Source organism: Apus apus, chromosome 19 (assembly GCF_020740795.1).
Source record: "Apus apus isolate bApuApu2 chromosome 19, bApuApu2.pri.cur, whole genome shotgun sequence".
NCBI classification, from domain to species: Eukaryota; Metazoa; Chordata; class Aves; order Apodiformes; family Apodidae; genus Apus; species Apus apus.
In genome coordinates, this window is record NC_067300.1 from 843,032 (window position 1) to 859,994 (window position 16,963).

The window sequence follows — 16,963 nt, forward strand, 5'->3', positions numbered from 1 at the left end:
AGATATTTTTAAAGACAGCTGACAGATTTTCTGTCACATACTACAAAAGTCCTGCACATCTTGCACGGGGCAAGATACAGATAATGTTACCACTGCTCTCCATCACTGGTTGCCTCCCACAGCTGGCAGGAGAGCAACCCAGCTGGACTGGAAGTGCCAAGGAAATGGTGCTAGGCTGGTTAGTGACCTTCAGACTTGGAAACGAAAGGGATTTTATTTCTAGTTAGACTTTATCTGGCTTCATCTAGCCACCAAGTCTCAGCCAGGTTTTGTCAGTGAGATTACAGGTTTTTCTAGAGTCTTTTTCTCTTGGAGGTACTTGGAGATCTCAGGACATCTTTGTCATCTTCAGCATCTTTACAGACATGATCCAATCAGATCACCTGAGCGATGGAAATTAATATAATGCCCTCATTCTTCTTCCCCTTTCACCTTCTTTTGCACCACTTCCCTGCCTGGTTCAGTGGACACGATGTCCCTAGTCAGGACGCTGGGAGCTATGTGGTTTTCCAGAAACACTGGAGGAAAACAGCCACCAAGGCCACCACTATGGCCAGCACAATGAAGGAGACAGCACCTGCCCACAGACTGGGCTGGTGCCCCTTCACGTGTTCCATGGCCTCCGTGGGGATCATGTTGGTGAAGTTCAGCATGAAGCCCAGTGACCATCCGATGTCCATGCTGCCTGCCTGGGGTGAGAGCAGAGATCAGCCAAAAGTGTCTCTTCAGGCCCTGGCAGCTTCAGTGCAAGGACTGATGGGGACCTCTCTCAGGAGCTGCCCTAGCTGTGATTCCACATGTGGACCTGGCTGTGGTGAACCTGGTCTCACCAGCACCAGTTATATGAAGTGCTTCCTTCCCCATCCCTTCCCAAGGGCTGAAAGGGCAGTAGAACATGGGTGACCGCTCTGCTCCTGATGTGCCTCTGTGACCTGCACATGATTTTGGATCTGAGCTTTCACACTCCCCCATGATCCTTCAAATTTTGTCATATTTTGGTTCAAATTAGTCCTGGGACCACCATCACCTCTCTGATGCTTAAGTTAATTCTGCATAACATCAGAGACAGAAGTGGCCAAATCCTTCTCTGTGCTTCTCTGAGCCCTGTAAAATCATCTTACACCAGAGCAAGTGAGAAACCAGCTGGTGTCAGAGGTGTGGGGACAGGTAAGAAAGAGTGAAGCTGGGCTAGGATCACTGGGATCAGTAGATAGGGACACATTTCTAGTGCAGAGAACTCCAGGGATGCAGCTCCTGAACGTGTCTTCAGGTGAGGACAGGACCACAGCTGCTTGCCAGCTCCCACCCCTGGGGTCTCTACCTGCTGGCTGAAGTGGATGCTGCTCCATGTCTGGTGGGTGAACTTGTAGCCATCAAGCAGCAGCGTCAGGATGTAAATTGCTGCAGAGCAGTAGGTGTGGAGGTACCGCTTCTCCTGCGGGAAGGCCTGCACCAGCTGCGGGGGCATCAGGGGACATGGTGGAACAGGGAAAGAAACATGCTCAGGAACACTCCCTGGCCCAGGGAACAGCCTGGCAGAGATCTGGGACAGGACAAGCACAGGGCTCTCACCTCTGTCCAGTTCTTCTTGCAGAAGGTCTGGACCGTGGAGTTGACATCACTCAGAGACTGCTGGTTGGTCAGGTTCAGAAAGTGGAAGGTGTAGTAGAAGCCAGTGAAAGCCTGGGGGATAAGGCAAGGTGGTAAAAATTACACCTCCTTCCTCACCCAAAAAAACCCACAACCCTCTTGACTGGGGCCAGAGTCCTGTATAATTCCCAGGGTCCTGCATCCAGCACCCACTTGATGGTCTACCAGAAAGCTTTGGAGCTGGCTGACACACCCTGGGCTGCTGCTTGCACTGCGAGCTGGCACAGACTTAACTTCCTGGGACAAGATCTTCCCACTTCCCTCCGGGGGAGCTGGGACATCACAGGAGGCAGAAGCCACATCCCAGCACAGAAGAGATTTGCAGATGGGATCAGCTCTGGGCTCCCCTCCTTCCCCACCCCTTAGCATAACCAGTGGCAGGAGAGACTCCCACCCATGTCCTGCCCCCCAGCCCAGGGCAGGGAGGCTCCTTACGAAGAACTGTCCCCGCACAGGTGGCTGATAGACCCCGTTGAACCCGCACGTCCTGCTGGCCTCGCAGCTGAAGTTGAAGAGTTCCTGGATGGCAATGGCACACGCTGCTGGGTCCCCTGTGCCCATCACCGTGAGATTCTGCGCAGGGCTGGGGCTGCTCGGTGCATGGACACAGGGGCTGTTGTAGAGATCTGCCATGGTGATGTTCTCCTGGTATCCCTTGGGGTAGCAGGGGTGAGACACCTGCTGGGGAGACCGGCTGCCCTGGGGACAGCAGGAGCTGTTAGCTTGGCCTGGCATGTCAGCAAGACCCTAGCCCACAGCTTAGACATTCCCAAAAACCAGGATCTAGTCCCTAGGAAGATTTGAGAGGAAGCAGGAGCCACCCTCTGCACGACTAACCTGCCTCAGGCTTCTGCTGGCCCTGCTGTCAGCCCCACCACCGCGCTGGGCTGGGCTGGGCTGGTGATGCCATGTCCAGCCCACGCCTCCCCGTGGGGGTGGAAACCTGCTCCCTGACTGCAGGGGAGCTCCCTGCTCTTGGCATTCGTTCTGTCCCCACCACATCTTGCAGCCTCTCGCCCAGAAAGGACCAGAGGTGCCTGCTCAGCCCCCAGCATCCCCACCTGCTGCAGTGCTGGGCTGTGCCCTCTGCCCCAGCGGGACGGGGGGACACGGGTGGGAGGTGGAGCAGTGTGCAGGGGTTGGGGGATCCTTGCTCTGGGCAGAAATGTAGGAAGGGTGAGTTAATTTAATCTCCATCTATGGCTCCCTATCATCTCTGCACTGAGCTGTGGGGAGTCTCAGTCCTCTGCCACACCTGCTTGCTTATTTAGGGGGTAAAGACCAAAGGTTTCATAACCCCAGCCAGGAGGTGCCAGATCATGGCCCTGGGTGACTGGACTCCCTGTCCTTTCTGTTCTCCTGTGGAGGACTTGGTGGCCTTTCAAACCGCTCGGGTTTCAACAAAGCCAATACCTGGAAACCACCCAGCCAAGGGAAGGCTTCATGCCCATGTCTGAGGGGACAGGGCAGAACCCAAGGGTATGGCTGGGCTTGGGAAGGGATGAGAAATGCCACTGCATCTCAACGTCTGGGGAGAAGGGAGCCCTGGCAGGGAACCACCACCACCTTCCACCCAGTGGAGAAAAGGTTTTGGTTCACTAAATGAAATCCAAGTCTCTCTCAGGTTTTTCAATCTGTGAAAACTCCCAGTTTGTTCCCTAATGCTTCTTCCATGGGCATGCCCCAAATTTTTGGAAGACATTTTTCAAGGCAACAGGAAATGGTACCTGGTGGAGAGTTGCCAGCAGCCTCTTCAAGGCTTGTGTCCGCCCATAGCAGAGGTAGCTGTGGGTGTACAGTGTGTAGTTGGTGCTGTACAGCCTGAAGAAGACAGACATGTTCTTGTCCTCAATGGTGACTCCAGGCTGGAAGGTTATTTGTGTTGAGGCGCCTCCAAGATCCAGAGCTCCAAAAACTTCCGTGTCCTGAGGATGTTCCCATTTCTCTGCAAAGGAAAACTGGCCCCATAAGACAGAAAGTGTTAGTCTGAACTGGAAGGAGTCACAGTTCCTGGCCCTCCCCTCAAGGCTTGGTGGACTCAGAAGCCCCTGAGTGACCTTCCATGTCCCATCTCCCTGCCTAAGCCCTCTTTGCCCACGTCCTCCTTGACCCGCACAGAGCTCCGTGAAGCACCCAGCCCTGTCCCTTGGCACAGCAGGTTCAATCCTGGGATTTGAGGAGGGAAAGAGTAACATGTTCACCTGGGCTCTGATATTCCTGATACCCACACTGACCCACACGTAAGTAGGGAGCACAGGGCCATGCTGAGCTGGACACAAAGGCCCTTGAGTCTGTTTAACTGCATCAGTGGAGCTGAATGTGCAGTTCTCAAGAGCAGCCTGCATTTATTTGGGTGACTAGCACCCTAATCCTGTATTTTTCTGTGCTCTGGTAATGAAGGAAACTGGGTGTAGCTCAAAGAGGGATCCACAGACTGCTTATCCCCTGCCTGCCCCCTCCCCCAGCCCGCACCTTCACCAGGGTCTCCAGCAGGTAGTTGACGGTGATCCAGCCGAAGGAGCCCTCCTCGTTCCCCGTGAGGATCTGAGCTCCACGGAAGTCCACGGGGTACTCGCCAATGGCCTTGGCAACCTCAGCAAAGACCTGCTGGGCCTTGGTGCTGTTCTGCTCCCTGCCAGGGAAGGGGACAGACACCACAGGAGTAGCAGCAGGCAATGGCTGGAGCCTTCAGTGCAGGGCTGACAGCAAGAGGCTGCGTCTGCTGCAGAGCATCGCGGCTGCTCAGACAGGGCAGAGCCTCCAAATCCCTCCACTGCTGTCTTGGGGGTCTCCCTAAAAATGCTGCCTGGGGGTTGTGCCTGAGCATGCAAGAAGGTTCATGCCAGGCTGGCAGAGGACGTTCATCCACCCCTGGGGCTGCTGCCAGGCTGGGGCTGGAGTGGGCTGGGGGGTCTCCCCGTGGGCACACTGAGCAGCTCCCTTGGACACCCTGGGGGATTGCAGACATGCATGTTCTGCCCATCACCGTGGCCTGCCTGGGCAGCAGCCCCCCATGTCCTCTGCCCCCAGTGCCCCCTGTTCCCCCAGCCTCTCATGCCCCCAGCCCCCATCCCAGCCGATGCAGAAGCCTGAGGTGGGGAAGGGGTGGGAGGTGGTTTTGGCTCCGGGCGGTGCCGGTACCTCAGCAGCCTCATGCCTGCTGTGGCCCCCAGGTAGGTGGGGGTCTCCCGCTGCTGCTCTGCTGGAATGATCTCCATGGCCTTGTCCAGGCAGGGCTTCAGGCTGGCTCCAGCCCCAGCGGGGTCATCTGCATAGCTGGAGATGCCAGGTCCTGCAAGAGGGCACCTCATGATGGAGCAAGCTCAGTGTCACCCAGGAGGGACAGGGCATGGTGGGTATGTCCTCCCTGAATGACCCAGGGGCTTTTCACCTCTTACTCAGGTCAGCTGGGCCCTTGCCAAGGGTGTCCCTGTAAGCACAGTGCTCAGGGCTGTCTGGCCTGCTGGCAACACGTGTGCCACGGCCAGAGCTCACTGTGGGAGCTCTGGGTGGAGATGGGGAATGTGGCTCTCTGCTGAGTACATGCTTGATCTCAGGGAGGCCCAACTGCCCCAGGGTGACCAGCTGGTCCCGCATTACACGGTGGACACACAGAGCAGTTCCCTCTTTCCCTAGGGAGTGGCAGGCTCTCCTTTGGTCCTGCAGGGAGGGTGAGCACAGGCAGAGGTGCCATCTGCACAGCTTGAGTTTCTATTTTTAGAGGCTGGCACCAGGTCTGAGTGCCCAGCACGGTCCTGTGGTGGGCAGGGACAGGCTCTGGGGTGGTAATATCACTATTTACCCTCCCCTGAGTATTGCACACATTATTGCCATTAGGCCATGCACCCTCTCTGTTACACTTTGCCCTCCACCAGACCTTTGCAGTTAACCAGTAATTGCCACATCACTGTGGCAGAGCCTGGATTTGAGGTTGAGGTGAGCTCGGAGCCCTCTCCTCTATGCCCTGGCACTTCTGTACTGGCCTGGTGGCCTTTGCCAGTCCCAGCCCAGCTCCATGTACCATTTAACTGACCCTACCTCCCCTCACTAGTCAGGTCCTTGTGCCAAAGCCCGACACACCTTTGAAATAGGAATAAATGCCCCTTTGCATAGTTATACATGCCAAATAAATAAATGTCCTTTGGGGCATTTCCTGTTTACCACAATCTGTCATGAACCTGCCACTCACCTTGGCACCATGGGACAGCCACCCTGGCAAGCACAGGGCTGATGCACCCAAGTCTCCCCCAGCAGAGCAGGGGCAGAGGGGTGAGCACACTCACCAGCCACGGTGCAGGCCTCCACCTGGGAGACGATGCCGGTGCCGTTCTCCTTGTCCCCGGGCCACTGGTACACGTAGAGAGTTGTGTGCGTGGAGCCGGCGTCGAACACCAGACCGTACTGGGGGGAGAGGAGGGGACACGGGGTGTCAGGGGGTACAGAGCAGCTTCACCTGCCACAGAGCCAGCAGAGCTCCTGCAGAGCCAGCAGAGCTCCTGGTGAGCAGGGGAAAGGCAAGTGGCCAGATGAAGAGTGTCACCAGAGCAGGGAAAGCCCTGTGGCATCACCAGCTGTGTTGGGGACGAGGCTCCATCACAAGCTCTTTGAGCTGGCAATGCCCTGTGATGAAAAGGCTGTATGTTCTGTAAGGCCAGACACAGTGACAAAACTCTGCCAGATCTACCTGGCATGCCAGCCTGTTCCCATCTCAGTGACAAAAACACAGCCTGCCTGAATCCTGGGGTAAACCCTCTGCCAAGCGGTGACCAGCACCCAGGCGAGAGCAGGAAGCTGCCCCCCGAGAATCCTACCTTGGTGCTGGGAGGCAGAAACACGTCCCTCACGTTCACAACACTCAGAATGAGGGCAATGATGCTGAAGACACAGGTGGCTGCCAGGAGACCTGCAATGGCCTTGGCTTTGTAGTCCATTCCTCCTCCAACCTGCAAGAACAGCCCCGACCCCCAGCTCACACCGCTGCCTTTTTTCAAGGCTGGTTTTGAAATGCAAATCTTATTAATGATCATGGCATCTGGCAAGACAGGATTTCACCCTTTCCTGACAAGGGCTTGAAGCCATCTTCCAGCACATGTCTGCTCCTACAGGAGTCTCTTGGCAGTCTTAGGCTGGGACATCCCCTCCTCCTTAGCACTCCCTCTCTGGGGGATTTTGAGATTGGCATTTTCAGCCCTGCTTTCTCAACTGCAGCCCTCCAGGCTCTGCACAGCCTGGTCTCCATCCTCTGCCTTGTCCAAACTACTGGCTGGGAGACTGGTCAGCATCTCCCTTTCCAGCAGCATCACTGGGACAAGCCCGACAGTGGCTAACTTGAGTCCCTGACTGGGAGCAGGACCATGCCCTGGCAGGTTTCCAGCACGGCCATCTCCTCCAGGGATGGATGCAGGGCTGCATCCCTCTGACACCCACCTGCTGCCATCATACCCTGCACCCTTGCAAAACCTTTCCCACAAGACTTGGAACCATCAGGTCCCATCTTGTGCCCAACAGTCCCAGACTGCTCTTGAGAGGGAACAGACAAGGGAACAGCATTTCCAGCCATGTGTCTCCTGCCTGGCCAACTCTCCTTGGCTGTGGTGGTGCCACAGCAGGTAGGCAGATGTGGGGGGATGCTGTCCTTGTCTGCAGGTGATCTCTAAGCTACTCCTGCAGCCCCTAGGGCAGGCAGAGGGCAGAGCCAGAAAGCTCCTGCTGATCTGGGTACACACAGTCCTGGGGCCAAGCTGACAGCATGTCATGGGCACACAAAGCCAGGGGGAAGGTCCTGCACCTCCCCCTTACCCAGCTGGAGCTCAGCTCCCAGCAGAATCAGCCCCGAGGCACCAGTAAGAGATTGCAGTGGAGCTGCAAAGCCAAAGGGTCTGGTTCCCTGCAATGTGTTCTCAGCACATGACAGCTGACATGTCCATGTGCCCAGCACCTCAGAGCTGGTCCAGGTCATTTTTCTCCACATGTAGCTCCACCTCTTCCACCTGCAACACCCTGCTCCGTGCCACTGGCCACACAGGCAGCTCTCCTGCAGGGAGCCAGGCTGACCTCCATCCATGGCATCAGGCTGCAAGCCAGGCTCCAACTGAGCAGAAGATGCCCTGAGAGCCTAGAGAAGCTATTGAACCCAACCAATTCTCTGAGGTGGCACCTGTGGGCTGTTGCTTGGCTACACAATTCCCCTGGGAGTGCATAAAAACACAGAGAAATTCCCTTGCTCGTTTGCCAGGCCAGCAGAGAGGAAGGACTTTTGGCAAGAGCAAAGGGGATGCTGACTCCTGTTTTGGAGTTAGCAGCTCCAGTGATGAACAAGGGTGACCAATCTCCTGCGTGACACGAGATGTATAATGATGGAGAGAAGCTGTTCTCTTCTGGCCCACAACGCAGCACTACAGGAGGCCCTTGTCAAACCCTCCCCTCTATGATGGCTGTGGCTGAGGAGATGATATGGAAGCAGTCAACAAGTGCCACATCTCCTGTCCTATTAGCCCTGCTAGACTTTGCCCAGATACAGATGTCTCACTGGGATGTGATTCCCCTGCTCCAGGTAACACAGCAGTGGCAAAACTCCCCAGCCCTGCCCACATCCTGGAAAATTCTGTCCCAGTCTCTGTGCGATGGAACAATATGAAATGGTGACAAATGGCACTCTCCTGCATGCACCAGCTGGTGGGAAATGAACTACACCTGCTCTGGCAGGGATTAATTTCCATTCTGACAGGGCAGGAGGCAACATCTGAAGGCAGCACAGAGCCAGTGAGGAGAGCAGGGCATGGGTAGGGAGCCCAGGGGGTGGAAAACATGGCAAGAGGCACGTGAGAAGCTGATCGATCTGCCCAGCCTTTCAGTGGCACCTCAGGAGGGGCCGGCACTGAGACCTGCTACTGTATGTGGCAGGTTGAGTTGAGCAGTCATGACTGGAAGGTGGCGGTGATACCTCCAGAGCTCCAGAAGAGGCACGCTGCTGCCCAGAGCCTCAAGGAGCCGTTCCCACGTGTGGGAAGTCCACAGCAACGCACGGAGCCCGGGTCATGGCAGCGGCTGTTTGTGTGCGGCTGGGCACAACCAAGGGCTCTACAAAGAGCCCTCACCTCCCGGCGCCCCTCGTGGGGGGCTCCGCGTGCGGGAGGGAAGGCTCAGGGGCATCGCTGGCTCTAAACTAACTGTTGCTCAGAAGAACTGGAACCTGACTCCTCCACCGTGCACTTAAAAGATTTGAAAGTCAAAAGGGCTCTTGACATGGTAAGAAAGTAGCCAAAACTGCAGGCCGGGAGCATCTCTGCCAGGCAGAGCGGTCCCCTGCCCCCGTCCCTGCCGCCCCCTGCCCCCCGGGCACCCGCTGCCGCCCCAGCCCGCTCCCTCCTGCTCCTCCAGCCCGCCCAGGGGGTTCACCCGCTGCCGGGCGGGCCCTGAGCCCCCCGCCCAGCCCGGCCCCCTCCCCAGCCCGCCGCTCACCCGGGCGGCTCCCGGCAGCTCCTACCTGCGGCCCCGCTCCCGGGACAAAGGCTGCCGCGCTCTCCCGGCCCGCCCTCCCCTTGGCCCCAGACCAGCCAACCTGCCCAGGAGAGCGCGGGGCTGGGGGCCCGGGGTGAAAGGAGCGCTCGGCATTAACCGCTTCGCTGCTGGAGGAGGAGCGGCTCCGCCTGCCAGACCTCCCCGCACCGGGTGCTGGGCGTGCGGCTCTGCCCGGCGGGGGGACAGAGCCCGGGGAGCTCACGGCCAGCCCGGCAGGCACGGCTGCCCCTCGGGCTGCCCCTCGGGCTGCCCCCGGGCTGGAGGCAGCGGCTGCGGACCGGGACCCCCACAGGCATCCCTGCCCAGAAACACGTGGCAAGGGAAAGCCGAGCCTGTCACCCCTCCTGTCAGCTGGCTGTCCCACTGCGGGCAGAGCCAGGCTGGCAGAGGAGCCCGGGAAAGGAAGAGCAGGGACCTGGCAGGTGAAGCCGTCATCATGGACCGGGAGCCATCGTCATGGCCAGGAACTTGTCCCCACAGCCAAGAAGCCATCTCCCTCCAGGTCCGCTTGGTCGGGGACCTGATCCCCCTGACAGAGACCCAAACTCACAACCACGGCCCCTCCTGTCCCCATGCCCAGGTCCCAGCCCCGGGGCGCTGCGGGCAGGGGTGCGGGCAGGCCGGGCGCTGCGGGCAGGGGCTGCCGCCCACCCTCCCCGGCCCCGCTGCCGCAGCGCGGGGCTCCAGCCCGGGCTGTCCCGGGCGCCGCCGGACACCGAGGCCGGCGCAGGCCGCGCTTTCGCTTTGCAGGGCAGGGCTGGGCTGGTGCCGGCAGCACCCGCAGAGCTGCCCTCGGGCCAAGCCCGGGGACAGGCCGAGAGAGCGGCGGTTTCTGCCCAGCTCGGGGAACCGAAGCAGCAGCGGCTCCCCCGGCTCAGGTACGGCGGGGCAGCCGGGAGCGCGGCCGCCCCCTCCCCTTCCCGGGCCCAGCGCTGCCGGGGCGGGTCCAGCCCCGCCGGGCCCCGGGTCGTGCTCTGCTGCTGCCCGAGGGGCTCGTTCCGCTCCCCGCACCCCGCGGCCCCGGGGGTCCCTGGGGGGCTGTGGGGCTCCCCAGGGAGGGGAGGAGCGGCCCCCGAGCCGGGGCTGCTCTGACCCAGCCCGTCCCGCCCGCAGCGCCGCGATGCCGCCCGGGCTGCTGCGCTGGGGCCCGGCGGCCCTGCTGGCGGTGCTGGGGGTGCCCGCCTTCCTGCTGCTCCTGACCCCGGCCAGGGATGCTGCTCTCCCCGCGAGGAACAAAGTAGGTGCCTGGTGGGACCTGGGGAGCTTCGGAATGACCGCCAGCCCCTTTCCACACCTCCTACTTCCATCAGCCCTGTCTGCCTCTCTGCTTGCAACCTCCCCCCTCCCCAGCCACGCAGCTGGTCAGGGCTGAACCTCATCAAGGTAGCGCTGGGCAGATCAACCGCCCCCCTAAACCACGGCCCTGTCTCCTTGTTAAGGAAAGGACAGAGAAGAGCTGCCCACCTCCCGGGGCTGCTTCAGTTTCCATCCCAGACACTTTCTCTTCTCTCTTTTCAGACAGCCAGAGCGTGTCCCTATCCTGTTGTCTTCCACTGGCTTCTGCAGACTGTTAAAAAATAGTCAGGGTTTGTGAGATTTGCCACTGCTGAATGTCTGGGAGCAGCTTGGGCAGCCTGAGTCCTTTGGGATGCTTCCCTGCTCTGCAAGTCACCCTGCTGAGCTGCCCATCTCCCCTTTCCGACCCGTAGCTCCTTTGAATGGCTAAACCAAGGGGGGCAGAGGTGGAGTAGGGTGCTAAAGGGAGCGTGGACATGTGGACCTGTGCTGCCCACATACATGGGAAAAAAGGGCAGAAGCTCTCAGAACCCCCCATGGCACTTGTCACCCCCGTGTCCCCTCCTCTCCCCCCAGTACGGTCTGGTGTTCGACGCCGGCTCCACGCACACAACTCTCTACGTGTACCGGTGGCCCGGGGACAAGGAGAACGGCACCGGCATCGTCTCCCAGGTGGAGGCCTGCACCGTGGCTGGTGAGTGTGCTCACCCCTCTGCCCCTGCTCCTGGGTCACTGCCCCAGTCTCTCACTGCATTGTCGGTGACCTGAGTCGTTCAGCCTGCACTGGGCCAGAGGGAGATGGACTGGTGGAAGAACCAAAGTTAGTTTTAGGGAGGATAGTTTGCACCTCAGGGAGCCCTACAGTAATTGGGGGATCCAAAGGTGGGTAAGGCTCCCGGTTAGCACAGTTCCTGGAGCCAGTCCAATCTTGCAGCTGGTGGTTGTGCATCAACACACAATTTGGGATGCTGAATGTGTAGTTTGCTCCTTCTCCCATAGAACTGCTTCCTTGGCTGTTCTTCCCATAACATCTATTCACAGCTGCTTTCATAACATGCAACTTCATCTTCCCATGGGGCCTCCTAAAAGTTCTGCAGAAGTCCCTAAACATTACTGGGTTTCTGCTGGGTTATTGTATGGAGTTCCTAACTGCTCTTTGGGTCAGCAGTTTCCATTTCATTATCTATATGGCACCAAAACCAGCACAGTTTTGGTCTGTGATGGGGAAATCTGGGTAATTCCAAGGAGGTCTAGAGAGTTCCCTGTGCCTGGGGAATGGGTGCCCTGTCCCTCCTGGGTGACACTGAGCTTGCTCCATCATGAGGTGCCCTCTTGCAGGACCTGGCATCTCCAGCTATGCAGATGACCCCGCTGGGGCTGGAGCCAGCCTGAAGCCCTGCCTGGACAAGGCCATGGAGATCATTCCAGCAGAGCAGCAGCGGGAGACCCCCACCTACCTGGGGGCCACAGCAGGCATGAGGCTGCTGAGGTACCAGCACCGCCCGGAGCCAAAACCACCTCCCACCCCTTCCCCACCTCAGGCTTCTGCATCGGCTGGGATGGGGGCTGGGGACATGAGAGGCTGGGGGAACAGGGGGCACTGGGGGCAGAGGACATGGGGGGGCTGCTGCCCAGGCAGGCCACGGTGATGGGCAGAACATGCATGTCTGCAATCCCCCAGGGTGTCCCAGGGAGCTGCTCAGTGTGCCCACGGGGAGACCCCCCAGCCCACTCCAGCCCCAGCCTGGCAGCAGCCCCAGGGGTGGATGAACGTCCTCTGCCAGCCTGGCATGAACCTTCTTGCATGCTCAGGCACAACCCCCAGGCAGCATTTTTAGGGAGACCCCCAAGACAGCAGTGGAGGGATTTGGAGGCTCTGCCCTGTCTGAGCAGCCGCGATGCTCTGCAGCAGACGCAGCCTCTTGCTGTCAGCCCTGCGCTGAAGGCTCCAGCCATTGCCTGCTGCTACTCCTGTGGTGTCTGTCCCCTTCCCTGGCAGGGAGCAGAACAGCACCAAGGCCCAGCAGGTCTTTGCTGAGGTTGCCAAGGCCATTGGCGAGTACCCCGTGGACTTCCGTGGAGCTCAGATCCTCACGGGGAACGAGGAGGGCTCCTTCGGCTGGATCACCGTCAACTACCTGCTGGAGACCCTGGTGAAGGTGGGGGCTGGGGGAGGGGGCAGGCAGGGGATAAGCAGTCTGTGGATCCCTCTTTGAGCTACACCCAGTTTCCTTCATTACCAGAGCACAGAAAAATACAGGATTAGGGTGCTAGTCACCCAAATAAACGCAGCCTGCTCTTGAGAACTGCACGTTCAGCTCCACTGATGCAGTTAAACAGACTCAAGGGCCTTTGTGTCCAGCTCAGCATGGCCCTGTGCTCCCTACTTACATGTGGGTCAGTGTGGGTATCAGGAATATCAGAGCCCAGGTGAACATGTTACTCTTTCCCTCCTCAAATCCCAGGATTGAACCTGCTGTGCCAAGGGACAGGGCTGGGTGCTTCACGGAGCTCTGTGCGGGTCAAGGAGGACGTGGGCAAAGAGGGCTTAGGCAGGGAGATGGGACATGGAAGGTCACTCAGGGGCTTCTGAGTCCACCAAGCCTTGAGGGGAGGGCCAGGAACTGTGACTCCTTCCAGTTCAGACTAACACTTTCTGTCTTATGGGGCCAGTTTTCCTTTGCAGAGAAATGGGAACATCCTCAGGACACGGAAGTTTTTGGAGCTCTGGATCTTGGAGGCGCCTCAACACAAATAACCTTCCAGCCTGGAGTCACCATTGAGGACAAGAACATGTCTGTCTTCTTCAGGCTGTACAGCACCAACTACACACTCTACACCCACAGCTACCTCTGCTACGGGCAGACACAAGCCTTGAAGAGGCTGCTGGCAGCTCTCCACCAGGTACCAGAGCCACAAGTCACCAGGATCTGCTCAACCATTTCCTGTTGCCTTGAAAAATGTCTTCCAAAAATTTGGGGCATGCCCATGGAAGAAGCATTAGGGAACAAACTGGGAGTTTTCACAGATTGAAAAACCTGAGAGAGACTTGGATTTCATTTAGTGAACCAAAACCTTTTCTCCATTGGGTGGAAGGTGGTTCCCTGCCAGGGCTCCCTTCTCCCCAGACGTTGAGATGCAGTGGCATTTCTCATCCCTTCCCAAGCCCAGCCATACCCTTGGGTTCTGCCCTGTCCCCTCAGACATGGGCATGAAGCGTTCCCTTGGCTGGGTGGTTTCCAGGTATTGGCTTCGTTGAAACGCGAGCGGTTTGAAAGGCCACCAAGTCCTCCACAGGAGAACAGAAAGGACAGGGAGTCCCATCACCCGGGGCCATGATCTGGCACCTCCTGGCTGGGGTTATGAAGCCTTTGGTCTTTACCCCCTAAATAAGCAAGCAGGTGTGGCCCAGGACTGAGACTCCCCACAGCTCAGTGCAGAGATGATAGGGAGCTGTAGATGGAGATTAAATTAACTCACCCTTCCTACATTTCTGCCCAGAGCAAGGATCCCCCAACCCCTGCACACTGCTCCACCACCCACCCGTGTCCCCCCGTCCCGCTGGGGCAGAGGGCACAGCCCAGCACTGCAGCAGGTGGGGATGCTGGGGGCTGAGCAGGCACCTCTGGTCCTTTCTGGGCGAGAGGCTGCAAGATGTGGTGGGGACAGAACGAATGCCAAGAGCAGGGAGCTCCCCTGCAGTCAGGGAGCAGGTTTCCACCCCCACGGGGAGGCGTGGGCTGGACATGGCATCACCAGCCCAGCCCAGCCCAGCGCGGTGGTGGGGCTGACAGCAGGGCCAGCAGAAGCCTGAGGCAGGTTAGTCGTGCAGAGGGTGGCTCCTGCTTCCTCTCAAATCCTCCTAGGGACTAGATCCTGGTTTTTGGGGATGTCTAAGCTGTGGGCTAGGGTCTTGCTGACATGCCAGGCCAAGCTAACAGCTCCTGCTGTCCCCAGGGCAGCCGGTCTCCCCAGCAGGTGTCTCACCCCTGCTACCCCAAGGGATACCAGGAGAACATCACCATGGCAGATCTCTACAACAGCCCCTGTGTCCATGCACCGAGCAGCCCCAGCCCTGCGCAGAATCTCACGGTGATGGGCACAGGGGACCCAGCAGCGTGTGCCATTGCCATCCAGGAACTCTTCAACTTCAGCTGCGAGGCCAGCAGGACGTGCGGGTTCAACGGGGTCTATCAGCCACCTGTGCGGGGACAGTTCTTCGTAAGGAGCCTCCCTGCCCTGGGCTGGGGGGCAGGTTGGTGGGTTTTGGGGCACCAAAGACTGGCCAAGAACCCAGGAAAACAGATGAAAGAGAAAATTCTGAATAGTACCAACCCTGAAAGCTGAGATGTGCCTGATGCATGGAGGTGTGCTCAGTGCTCACCAGCTCAGCCCCTGATCTCTCTTGTCACAGCAGTGATCTCTCTTGGTGGGGGGGGCAGTCCCAGGAGTCCCTCCCGAGGGTTCATTAGCATCATCATGTGGTGCTGATTGGACAGGTGGCATTCTTACACCAAGGACAGAGTGGTGGGATGGTGGTGGGAGCTGGAGTGCTTCACTAACCTGCCACCTTTGGTCTCAAAACACCCACAGGCCTTTTCGGGGCTTTATCACAACCTTCACTTTCTGAACCTGACTGGGGGGCAGTCCCTGAGCTTTGTCAATGCCACCATCTGGCAATTCTGCAGGAGCAGCTGGGAGAAGGTGAGACACCACCTAGGAGACCCCGGCCCCTGCCCACATTTCTCCTGGGTGGTGGGCAGCCTGGGGGCTTCTCTGCAGCCCATCTGCTGCACACAGGGCGGCTGGAGGAGGCCGGTGGGAGCACAAAGATCCCTGGACAGGGAGAGAGATGGGAGAGCAGCCTGAAGCCTCCCGGGTCCTCCTTGCTCCCCAAGCCCTGGGGACCCTCCCACTCCTGGGTCTTTTCTCCCAGCTGCCCCGTGGGGCACTTCCCCACAGGGTGTGGGCCCTGAGCCCTGCTCCGAGCTGGAGTCCCCCTGCCTCTCCACCTCTGCAGGTGCAGAAGAAGTTCCCCACCATGATCAGGACCCACCTGCGTGACGCCTGTGCAGCCAGTTCCTACACCCTCACCCTTCTCCTGCAAGGCTACAGATTCAACCACACAACGTGGCTCAACATCCACTTTGTCCAGCAGGTAGGAAAGTGCCCAGCAGCCCCCCAGCTTCTACACTTTGTGCCATGAAGTGCCTCATGCCCACCTAGCCCCTGGCCCTGCCCTGCCTGAGTGGGGGATCAGGGGATCTTTAAGGTTCCTTCCAACCTAAACCATTGATGAATCTAAGGTAACGAGGCAGCCCGTGCCCAGGGCAGCTCTTGAGGTGTGCTCACAGGCACCTGCTGGGCCATTTGTGCTCTCCCCCAGCTTGTCTCACCAAAGGGGTACTGTAGCCCCAAGGTGTGCACAGCTACAATGGCTGTGTAGCAGGACCTGGGGGTGCAACAGCAAAGGTCTTCTATAGCTCTCCAGCTTGCCTGGTACTGCTCAGCTTTTAACATCCCTCTACCTTCTCTGTCTGCACAGGTTGCTAACACAGACATGGGCTGGACTCTAGGCTACATGCTCAATCTCACCAACATGATTCCCTCAGAAACTCCCCAGAGAGTCATAGGGCTCCAGAGGAGCAGTTGGATAGCAGCCACAGTCTTGCTGGCCGTCATGCTCATCCTCATCTTCTGCCTGCTCACAGTCACATGCTGCCAGGAAAACTCTGGTTATGAGAGGCTCTAGCAGCTCTGGCTCCAGATGCTGCCAAAGCCACTTTCTCCTGCTGCAGGAGTGTGAGGACCTGCAGACCAGGGAATTGTCCCCACGTGTCCAGGAGCTATGAACTTGTGATGTGGGTCATCTGTGTTCTGGCCTGATGAGCTGGAACCGAGCACAGGCTTTAAAAAATCCTCCCTGGAGCTGTGTGCTGTCTGGTTTTTTTCCTGTCACTGCTGGTTGGAGATGCTCTGGGAGGGGGACATGGCCATGTGGGGCTAGGGCTCAGCACTGGTGGCAGGGGGACCACAGTGATGTGGGGCAGCTGGTGGGTGAGGGAAGGGGGAAGGAGTGTTTGGCAGCAGTGGGATCATTACAGGGCTGGTTACAGCCTGCAGCAGATACCCCATGTGGGGTGGATGTGTCCTGCCCCATCCTGGGACAAGGGTCTGCATCACCCATGGCCAGCACCAGCCAGAGGGGCAGCAGCCCTGGGAGCCACAGGGGGAGCTGGGATGGTGGATGGGACTTGGGCTCTGCCCCCCAAGATGGGACTAGGGACCCTGTGAGGGGGGGGATAGCAGCAGCCCCTACTCTCCTGCATGAGGTTCCCCTCCAGTCCAGCTGCACCCTGTGTGCCTGGCAGACAGCTTGCCCACCCTTTCCAGCACGCAGTGATCTGGGAATGCTGCTGGGACATGTCAGGGGCAGCTCCTGGGATCTCTCTTACATTTCTAGGGAGCTCCACTGGCAGCCAGTGGATGGATGAGG

At 58.7% G+C, this 16,963-nt stretch overlaps 2 protein-coding genes across 3 annotated transcripts; one reads left to right on the forward strand and one right to left on the reverse strand.

The window, feature by feature from the left end:
- Window positions 1-195: 195 nt before the first annotated feature.
- ENTPD8 (ectonucleoside triphosphate diphosphohydrolase 8) lies at window positions 196-9,192 on the reverse strand. 2 transcript variants are annotated; one of them, XM_051636547.1, is made up of 10 exons: window positions 9,137-9,192; window positions 6,462-6,593; window positions 5,934-6,051; window positions 4,792-4,942; window positions 4,123-4,282; window positions 3,378-3,608; window positions 2,086-2,349; window positions 1,573-1,683; window positions 1,322-1,456; window positions 196-689 (listed from the first exon to the last, which is right to left on the reverse strand). In XM_051636547.1, exons 2-10 carry the CDS (start codon window positions 6,579-6,581, stop codon window positions 498-500), a joined length of 1,482 nt encoding a protein of 493 aa, XP_051492507.1. In that variant the 5' UTR covers window positions 6,582-6,593; window positions 9,137-9,192; the 3' UTR covers window positions 196-497. The 2 variants fall into 2 exon arrangements, with proteins under 2 accessions (XP_051492507.1, XP_051492506.1); XM_051636546.1 differs by having other exon boundaries at window positions 9,112-9,148.
- Window positions 9,193-9,431: 239 nt separating this feature from the next.
- On the forward strand, window positions 9,432-16,395 carry LOC127392490 (ectonucleoside triphosphate diphosphohydrolase 8-like). Its single transcript, XM_051636512.1, has 10 exons — window positions 9,432-10,049; window positions 10,285-10,408; window positions 11,044-11,161; window positions 11,806-11,956; window positions 12,467-12,626; window positions 13,141-13,371; window positions 14,425-14,688; window positions 15,061-15,171; window positions 15,488-15,625; window positions 16,013-16,395. The coding sequence occupies exons 1-10, from the start codon at window positions 9,628-9,630 to the stop codon at window positions 16,217-16,219; spliced, it is 1,926 nt and encodes a 641-aa protein (XP_051492472.1). The 5' UTR covers window positions 9,432-9,627; the 3' UTR covers window positions 16,220-16,395.
- Window positions 16,396-16,963: the final 568 nt, after the last annotated feature.

Coding starts and splice junctions, on each gene's coding strand:
- ENTPD8 (XM_051636547.1), bottom strand. CDS start 6,581: ATGGACTACAAAGCCAAGGCCATTGCAGGTCTCCTGGCAGCCACCTGT. Junction 1,457..1,572: donor GCAAGAAGAACTGGACAGAG/GTGAGAGCCCTG, acceptor ATGCCCCCGCAG/CTGGTGCAGGCCTTCCCGCA. Junction 690..1,321: donor GCATCCACTTCAGCCAGCAG/GTAGAGACCCCA, acceptor CTCTCACCCCAG/GCAGGCAGCATGGACATCGG.
- LOC127392490 (XM_051636512.1), top strand. CDS start 9,628: ATGGCCAGGAACTTGTCCCCACAGCCAAGAAGCCATCTCCCTCCAGGT. Junction 12,627..13,140: donor TGCTGGAGACCCTGGTGAAG/GTGGGGGCTGGG, acceptor TTATGGGGCCAG/TTTTCCTTTGCAGAGAAATG. Junction 13,372..14,424: donor TGCTGGCAGCTCTCCACCAG/GTACCAGAGCCA, acceptor TGCTGTCCCCAG/GGCAGCCGGTCTCCCCAGCA.